At 46.2% G+C, this 9,458-nt stretch overlaps 1 protein-coding gene across 1 annotated transcript; it reads left to right on the top strand.

Annotated features, from left to right (window-relative positions):
- Positions 1–4: 4 nt before the first annotated feature.
- On the top strand, positions 5–9,073 carry SLC33A1 (solute carrier family 33 member 1; the record flags this gene model as incomplete). Its single annotated transcript, XM_010162782.1, has 6 exons — positions 5–362; positions 3,629–3,819; positions 4,462–4,646; positions 5,805–5,922; positions 7,057–7,272; positions 8,906–9,073. Coding segments are annotated over 6 exons (1,236 nt in total), but the record flags the coding sequence as incomplete, so codon positions are not given.
- Between the last annotated feature and the right edge of the window lie 385 nt (positions 9,074–9,458).

Here is a 9,458-nt window from a genome sequence, read left to right as displayed (position 1 = left end):
CCGCCGCAAGTCCTGGCTGGTGCCCACGCAGTACGTCCTGGGGCTCTTCATGATCTACATGTCCACCCAGGTGGAGCTGCTGCTGGGCGACGGGGAGGGCCGGGGCCCCGACGTGGTGGCCTTGACTGTGACTTTCTTCCTCTTCGAGTTCCTGGCAGCGACGCAGGACATTGCGGTGGACGGCTGGGCCCTGACCATGCTGTCCAGGGAGAACGTGGGCTATGCCTCCACCTGCAACTCCGTGGGCCAGACAGCCGGCTACTTCCTGGGCAACGTCCTCTTCCTGGCCCTGGAGTCGCCCTCCTTCTGCAACAAGTACCTACGGTTCCAGCCCCAGCCCCAGGGGATTGTCACCCTCGCAGGTACTGTTGGGATCACAGAACCCCAGACTGGTTTGGGTTGGAAGGGACCTTAAAGCTCATCCAGTCCCAACCCCCCTGCCAGCAGCAGGGACACCTTCCACTTGACCAGGTTGCTCAAAGCCTCATCCACCCTGGCTTTGATGGGATGGGGATGCTTCTGGACGGAAGCTCTTGTTCAGAGGGAGCGGTGGTTTGGTGCTGTGAACGAGCAGGTTTGGATTGTCCCCTGCCCATGAGGAAGCACAGCCTGCCAGGAGGTTGGCAGAGTCCACTGCTACGGGCACTGAATTCCAGGCTTCTCTGGGCTTAAGAGTTTGGGAAACCTGCCTTGTCATTATCTTGGCTGACCAAGCGTAAGCACTCTGCAGAGACTTTCCCCCCCTCCCTAGTTTAATGGCCATGGAATAGATTATTGCTTAAAAAAACCCCAAACAAACCAAAAGCTTTGCCTCTTTTTAAGGAGGCCTTTTAAGAACATCTCCTTCTGGGAGGAAGGGAGGGGGAAATTAAAAAAGATATTGGCTCTTCCAAGATGTTATTTTGCACAGAAATAGAAATTACAATAGTGTTCAGGGTTGACTACTTAGCCAATTTCTGAAGAAAGGCCTTATTTTAGTAAATTAAGGCGGTTTTATTTTTTCTTTAATGAATTAAGTGGAGTCTGGTAATCCAATCATAACTAGCTGTTAGTGTAGAGATGTATTCTGTTGGGTGATTTTTGGGTTGCTTGGGGTTTTTTTCTTTCCAGAAAGGTTATATGTGGTGGTTGATGTTAGACCTGTTACCTAGAAGATGCTTACAGTGCCCATGTTTTGGTTGCAAGGGTGAGTGTAGCCAGCTGGAGGACAGGAGAAGCTGCCACCACTGCTGGTTGCAGTCTCAAAGTGACCCTGGGTAGCAGTGAAGGGTAAATCCTCATGCCTTTAGTTTTCTTGCCCTCTCTCACGTTGATTGCTCTGCCTGTATCCTGTAAGAGAAGAGGTATGCCAACATGGAGGTGAATTGTTGTTTAAAGGCTGGTTTTTGCTCTCTGTCCTGTACCTGTCCTACTGATAAATCAGGATATCTGTTTCCAAGACTGCTGTGCTTACTTTGTCTGTGCAGCTATCACAATTGCTCACCAGTTTTCCTCTTTCCTTCCTGTTGTTAACCCTGTGTCTGGTCTCTGTGTAAACGAGCACAGAGGAGTCCTCAGAGTAACCCTGCTGGTTTATTGCTTTCCTTTTTTTCTCTCCTTACTGTGTAGTTCATCAGTGCTGGCGTGTCTCTTCCCTCTTGCTCCAGCAGCAGACTGACGTCTCCTACTGCTGATGCAACTTGCAAGTCACTAGTGTAGTTAGGAGAGCTTGGTTTGGCTGTACTTACCTCCACTGTCCAGGTTCTTTGTTGTTTTGGTTTGTTTTTTTCCTCAGTACTGTTTGTATAAATGGATTTGCTAATATTACAAGAGTACTGTCTTTGAAAAAAGAAATTATCCCAAAACAAAACCAAACAAAACCAACACCAAAAACAGTGCAACCTGTTTAACTTGTCCTGGAGTACTGAGTAAGAAAATCAAATAGCTCTGACACTGTAGTTGCAGGATATGTTTTTTTGGGTGATAAAACTGGCTGCAAGTAATTTCTGTGCCCTCGTTCCTGTGACCGTGCGCCTGAGTTTGCTGCACCCGCATTTCTCCTGAGGCAGCTGCAGAGCAGGACTGTATCCCTGCTCACTGAGACAAGGAGAGCAGCTCTTTGCTGGTTGTAACAGGGCTGGTGCCGAGCTGGTTTGGGCAGCTAAAGCAGCAGCAAACTTCCCAGTTTGAAAAGGTGACTGGTTTTCTGCTAGCTCAGATCTCTGAGCGCTTTTGTTGTAGCCTGAGCACTGACGCTGGGGAAAGAGCAAGTCAACACTCGATGATCCCAAGTCAAGCTCAAGCTGTTGAGAAGCAGCAGCCTTAGTTATCTGTGATGCAGTCACACGTGTGCCTGTCCCAGCGTGAAGGAAGAGAGGTGAAGCACCAGGGCAGGAAGGAGCTGCCCAAACTCCCAGGGCCAGTGCCTGTGGAACACTCTTGTTCCTGGGGTGGGAGGGAGGGATGTGTAGCTGTAGAATTACTCAAAGCTGGTGTGATGAAACCCCCGTCCCCCCACACACACCTCGCTGGTGGGTGCTTCCCAGCCTGCTCTGTCCCTGATCTGGTTCAGACTTTGCTTTGCCCTGACACAATGGTTTGTTTTGCTGTCATGATAGTACAGAGGCAGAGACAAAACAGGGATGGGGCTGGGCAGCACTGGTGGCACAAGAAACTCTGCTAGAAGTCCTTGTGGAAATTCTCATTGTAAAGTTATTTTGCCTGTAGCCTGTTAGGGGACTTTCCTGTATTTGGAAGGACATGTGTAAACTGCCTACAACCAGAAAAACTTTTTTTATTATTATTTATTTTAATCTGGACTATTATATATGGCTTTATATTTTCTTTTGGGGGTTTTTTTTGGTGGTTTTTGTTGTTGTTGCTAAGCCAGCCGTTGCATCGCTGTACTGCAGCTGGCAGAGCTCACCTGACCAGCAGCATTCATGCCCTGATGCTCAAAGCTATTTCTGTTCCCATCCTCACTGCAGTGATGATGCTTCGTGCTATTATTAGAGTCCCAGCCCTATGTGTCTTTTGGTAGACAGTAGCTGTGATTAGCATGACTCTCTGAAAACTCATCTTTTGCTTAAAACTAGGTGTTTGGGATACCTTTTTTTAACAGGAGAAGGAGCAGGCTGACAGCATTGCTTAGGAGATCTTTTCTGTAGGAAAGGGAAAAGTAACTGATGTGGAAGCAGCAGAAAATGGTTTGAAATGCCTTTTTTCTTTTACACAGAGAATGTTAGGCTATAGCTGAAGGAGTCTTCCCCTGTTTTATTCCATGCTGCTTGTGCTCGCTCTTCCTGGGCATGAGGCAGCTAATCATTGCCTAAACCTTTGCACCGGCTTTGCCCTTTCACCAGCCCTCACTGCTCACTTTCCAGTCACCACGAGGCTTCTGGAGTTGCTCACAACCAGGAAGATAAAAGGCTATTTCTGTCTTACCCTCTAGTTCCTTATTTCCTCTTTCATGAAGGTAGAGGACAGGATTATCTGAGATTAATCCATTCACTAGCTCAAAAAGTTCTTGGTGTGTTTTTACTGTTGCTGCCTCCAAATCCACAGTTTAGCAAATATTATATCTGCTTAAAATACATGATGGGTGCTAGAAAGATTTTAATTTTTTTCTCTTTTTTTTTTGCCCCTCCAGATTTCCTGTTTTTCTGGGGAGCTGTCTTTTTAATTACCACTACACTAGTCGCCCTTTTCAAAAAGGAAAACAAGGAGCTAACGCCAACAAAAGAAGAAACTAAAGGCATCACTGATACCTACAGGCTGCTGTTCTCAATAATCAAGATGCCAGCAGTTCTTACTTTCTGTCTCTTAATTCTCACAGCAAAAGTAAGTAAATACACACATGAATTGTTAGATGCTGCTGATGTCAGAGTCTGGAAGGTTGCTGAGTCCCCGTGATGTCACTTATTTCTTAGTTTTGCTAGTGGTTGTCACCAGAGTTCTGAATTTTCTCATTAAAGTTGAAGCAGAATTGCTTATCTCATCGTGCTGAGCAGAGTTGTACAGCAGAAAACATCTGTTTGAGCTTTTACAGAAACATTAAAGGGAATTTTGATTGCAATCTGGTATTAATTGGGTTGTAAAGGTTTTTAAACAGGCCGTTGTGTTGTGTGCAGTTAAAAGTACAGAAAAGGCTTCCTTTAACCTAAATGCTGCTCCCAGAATCTGCAGCTCTGTACAAACCCGGTTTCCATGGATCCTTGTTGGCCCTTGTGGGTACTGACAGCAATTAAAGCATGAGCATGAATGTCGTTGCCATGTGTAATGTCCTTGGTATAACATTGGCACTGATGGCCAGGAGAGTGTGCAAGTGCAGAACGTGTTTCAGAACAGTTCAGGAAATCAAATGAAACACAGAAGTGAATGGTGCTCTGTCCCATTTCTCTATTTACTTAATCTGAGTAACCTGAATTTCCAGCCAATCTGTCACTGCCTTCCCCAGTTTATTTTGTCCAACTTACATTGCAGGTTGGATTTTCAGCAGCAGATGCTGTAACAGGACTCAAACTGGTGGAAGAGGGCGTCCCAAAAGAGCACTTGGCCCTGCTGGCGGTTCCAATGGTTCCTTTACAGATAATATTGCCCCTGATTATCAGCAAATACACAGCAGGCCCCCAGCCACTCAACACCTTTTACAAAGCCATGCCTTTCAGGTAAAAACCAACCTTGTTTGACAGAAACACAGTAATTTGTGTGTTCAGATCAAGTGTCTTGTGTAACTCTCTGACTTCCAGATCCAAGAAAGTGTGTCAGGATTCTCATGGTGAGTTGAACTCTGTGTCTTGTGCCTTGAAAGTGATTCATACTGTAACACATGTGAGAAAGCGGGACGTGGGGTGTTTTGAAGGTGCACACACAACAGAGTCTGGAGCACAAGTGTGCTGAGTTCCCTTGTGGCTGAGGGAAGTGGGGGTGTTGAGCCTGGAGAAAAGGAGGCTGAGGGGAGACCTTGTGGCTCTGTGCAAGTCCCTTGGAGGAGGGTGGAGAGAGGTGGGGGTGGGTCTGTTCAACCAAGGCCCAAGGGACAGGACAAGAGGAAATGGGCTCCAGTTGTGGCCAGGGCAGTTGAGATGGGATGTGAGGAAGAATTTCTTTGCTGCAAGGGTTCTGAGGCATTGGAAGGGGTTGGCCAGGGCAGTGGTGGAGTCCCCATCCCTGGAGGGATTTAACAGATGGGTAGATGAGGTGCTCAGAGATCTGGTTTAGCAGTGGACAGGTATGGTTGGACTCGATGATCTCAAAGGTCTTTTCCAACCAAATGATTCAATGATTTTGCATTGAATTTTAAGCATTAAGCATTTTCTACAGGAGTTTGCTTATAGAATCTGAAACCCAGTGAATCCAGCTAATGACCCGATGCTGTTACAGTCAATCATGTAACACATTTGTTACAGGTCACTGTTACTTTAATGTTTTCTTGTGCAACTGTGTATGTTTTCACCAGAAAAAAAAGAAAAAGAGAATCTGTTGCTGTGGCTGAATTTTGTTGGATGATCTTGTGTGTTGCTTTCCACAAAAATAAATGTCTGTGTGAAGGGGCAGGGGAGAAAGCTCCTGTAGGAGACAGGAGACCTGCCAGTGAGTTATGTTTATTTGGAAGACAAGAATTGTTTAGGTACAAAAACCTTACAATTTCAGTGCCTGTCAAATATTTAATATCTAATTCTGCCTAAGATATTCCATCTAAGATAGAATTAGTTTAAACTATTTAGATATAAGCTGTATGCACAAATGTTCGATGGTTGCTTTGCATCAAGGAAAGACATGGGAAGAATTCCTTAAGTTACAAATTCTCTTTCTTATTCCTCTAGATTACTGCTTGGTCTGGAATTTGCTTTTTTGGTGTGGTGGACTCCTCAAGTAAAGCACGAAGGAGGATTTCCTGTCTACTACTATGTTGTAGTATTGTTGAGTTATGCTTTACACCAGGTAACGTGGGAAGGGGAGGGGGACAGGGGGTATTTCATATACAAGAGGACTATAAATGCCATTATCTGCTTTTGTCCTTACACCAGAATTCCTCTAAGTCTGCCCTGTGTGCTGTATATTTACTTTCAATGCTCTTGCCAATGTTATTTCTCCCTCTTCCATGTGTTCCATTGAACATATTATATGAAATTGCGTTTAGTTGATGACATCTGCTTTTGTTTCCCAGTTTGGTGAGGGTTTTTTGGGTTTTGTTTTGGTTTTTTTTTCCCCAAACCAGAAGCTCAAAAGCCTGGTGGAGCTGGAGAAATGAGGCTTTGAACAACCTGGTCTAGTGGAAGGTGTCCCTGCTGCTGGCAGGGGGGTTGGAACTGGATGAGCTTTAAGGTCCCTTCCAACCCAAACCATTCTGTGATTCTAAATCCCAGCATTCTGACTGAGTTTCATAGGCATGATGATGATGATGCTGCTGCTGCTTATTGTGCAGATCTATAAAGTTATATGATCCTGATCATAGAAAAAATACTTCATTGCTTTTGGAGGAACCTCATAATGGAGCTGATCCAAGGGCTGGAAAACAAACACCTGATACACACGGGGCTTTGGATCAGAACTAAAATGTATGCAATGCCTTGAGAGTCGATTTTAACACAAAAGTGTTATTTTTAGGGGCTGTTTTAGCTGGCCTTATATTTTAGTTTGATAACTGGAGTCACAATGCACGTGAGACTGGGTCCATTTCAGCATGACGTGAGACAAGCAGCGAGGCTACCTCTTAGTGTTTCATAGAATCCCAGACTGGTTTGGGTTGGAAGGGACCTTAAAGCTCATCCAGTCCCAACCCCCCTGCCAGCAGCAGGGACACCTTCCACTAGACCAGGTTGCTCAAAGCCTCATCCAGCCTGGCCGAGAACACTTCCAGGGAGGAGCAGCCCCAGCTTCTCTGGCCAACCTGTTCCAGTGTCTCACCACCCTCAGCAGCAGTAAATCTGCAATTTTAACCTGTTGGGATTATTTTTCAGTTGATGTTGCTGACTGCAAGTAATCTCTTAGATCAGCTTTCCTGTGAGCAGTTTTAATTGTCATTGTGACCAGGGAGACCTTACTGTCCTCTGGGTGTTCTCGCCCCTTCCGTAGATCACGCTGTACAGCATGTACGTGGCGATCATGGCTTTCAACGCCAAGGTCAGCGACCCGCTGATCGGAGGGACCTACATGACGCTGCTCAACACGGTGTCGAACCTGGGAGGGAACTGGCCTTCCACCGTGGCACTCTGGCTCGTGGACCCACTGACGGTGAAAGAGGGTGCGGGGGCCCAGGAACAGACCTGCGGAACCACGGCTGCTGCAGAAGTAAGTTCTGGAGGCTGCAGAGGTCTCTGTTCCATTATTTATTGATTAAATGGCTTCTCTCTGTATAGTTCTCACCTTTGAAAACCTTCATAGTGCATAGCTTATGCTTAAAATTTCCCACTAAGCTGGTTTTCCTGCCTGATGAAATTGGTTTTATCTCAGTAACTGACATCTTCACCAAGGATTTGCAGGTGCAGAGTAATTGTCTGTTTCTCCCCGGGCTGGGATGAAAAGCTGGGGGTAGAAGCGCTAGATGGGTTCTGAGCACCGTTCTCTGCGGTGGCAGGAGGCTGCAGTCACATTTTTGAGAGTGAACCTTGCTTAGTTCAGAGCTGGGTCACGAGGTGCTCTGTTCTTGACAAGCTGTCTGACCCCCGAGTTCCTTAGGTTTTGGTTTTGTTTATTCTGTCTTCCCGGAGGCTCCTTATCTGAGTACCTTGGTACCTGCTCCTGTGGTGTGACGTTGCTCTCTGTCTTTCCTCTTCACTTTCCATATGAAATTGATGGTGTGACTGGCTGCCTTCCCAGTTCTGGGGAGCCCTGTGGAAGAGAACAAAGAACACACTGTGCTGCTGGGCACAGATCAAACAACAGGACGTAAAACTGCCCGGAAAGCAAGGTTTCAAATTCACCTCCTCCTGGGCACATGAGACATTTAAACGTGACTGTTTGGAAGGGTGGAAATGTTTGGGGGGTTTTTTTTGTTGGGTTTTTCTTTTTCCCTTACTCATGACTGAGATTTATTTCACTCTTGAATGCCAGGACTCTCTGGGATGCAGAGGTTCTCTGAATAAACCAAGTGTTCCAGAAGTCAAACATGAGGTGTTGGAACTGGAGTTGCAGTTTTCACTGGTTGCAGAGGGGCAGGACAGCTGCTCTGCCTGCCTCTCATTGCCCTGCCACGGCTCCCTGTGCCCGCCCCTCTATTGAACACAGGTCCTTCCCCCTTCACCTCACTCCTCTGATCTTTTCTCACATCCTCCCAGTTGGTAACGTTCCACCACCACTCCCTTCTGATGCCTAATCTGATCTTGACGTGTCTCAGAATCATGAAAATGCTGGCAGCACCTCAGCTCAGCAGATTGATTTATTTTGGGATTACAGCAGTGTGGAAAGGTGAACAACAGCAGAAACCATCGTGTGCTGAACGTTCAACCTTTACATGCCAGAGTTGTGTCTCCCAGTTCTGCAGTGATAAACACCCTAGGCATGCTTTTCCCAGAAATAAGTTTTCAGATTCAGTGTGGTGAGATGCAACAATATAATTTCTAAAGAAGCTGTTTGGATGGCTAGAAAAAAAAATAATGATCTTTTTTCATGGGATTAAGAGCAGCACTTGTACCTCCAGGCTGGACAGAGACAGCTGGGCAGTTCCTGTTGTTTGAGTTAACGCCTTGGGGCAATATCCCCATTTCCCAGGTGTTTTATAACAGTTTTGTTAGTTGTGCTGATGGTAAGCTTGCAAGCCTCTCTTAGTAACTCTGTAAGAAACAAGGAAGAGTGAACAAAGACATGTAGTCATAACCAAGGGCAAGAGAAAGACAGTGGCTGTGTAACACCTGCTTTTAGAGGTCGATGTTTCTAAATCTCCCAGAGAATATTTGATGCATCGACTCCTGCTTCTCTGTTGCAGCTCTGCACAAAAGCCGGTGGCTCCTGCGTTACCACCTTGGACGGTTACTACGTGGAATCTGTCATCTGTGTCATTCTGGGATTTGGCTGGTGGTTCCTACTTGGGCCGAAATTTAAGAAGCTGCAGGACGAAGGACAGTCTTCCTGGAAGTGCAAGAGGACCAATTGATGCGGTTTGAATGTTGGATGGACTAGCAAGGTCGTTTTAGTTTTATTACAAAGACATATCCCATAATCAATAAACTGGAATGTAGGTACTTTTAAATGCCACATCACTGAAAAAAAAAAGGGTGGCTGAGTCAGTGGTATGTTTGTATGTGATACCACCTGCCCTCCCAGGATGAACACGTACATTCAGAACAGCACTGTTGGAAAATGGCACCTCTGTAACTGCATCCATGTCCCCGAGCTCTGGCTTCAGAGTGGCGGCTGCTGGTGTAACCGACGTCTGCATCTCCACATCCTAACGATGGAAACGCTAATTGTGCCGTGTCTGTCTCAACAGCAGCACTGTCAGCCACCTTCCAGCTCTTTAATTTCAAACAGCAACGATC

The sequence above is a fragment of the Antrostomus carolinensis genome, unplaced genomic scaffold (assembly GCF_000700745.2).
Source record: "Antrostomus carolinensis isolate BGI_N321 unplaced genomic scaffold, ASM70074v2 scaffold26752, whole genome shotgun sequence".
Lineage (NCBI taxonomy): Eukaryota > Metazoa > Chordata > Aves > Caprimulgiformes > Caprimulgidae > Antrostomus > Antrostomus carolinensis.
This window is presented reverse-complemented; position numbering and strand designations above follow the sequence as displayed.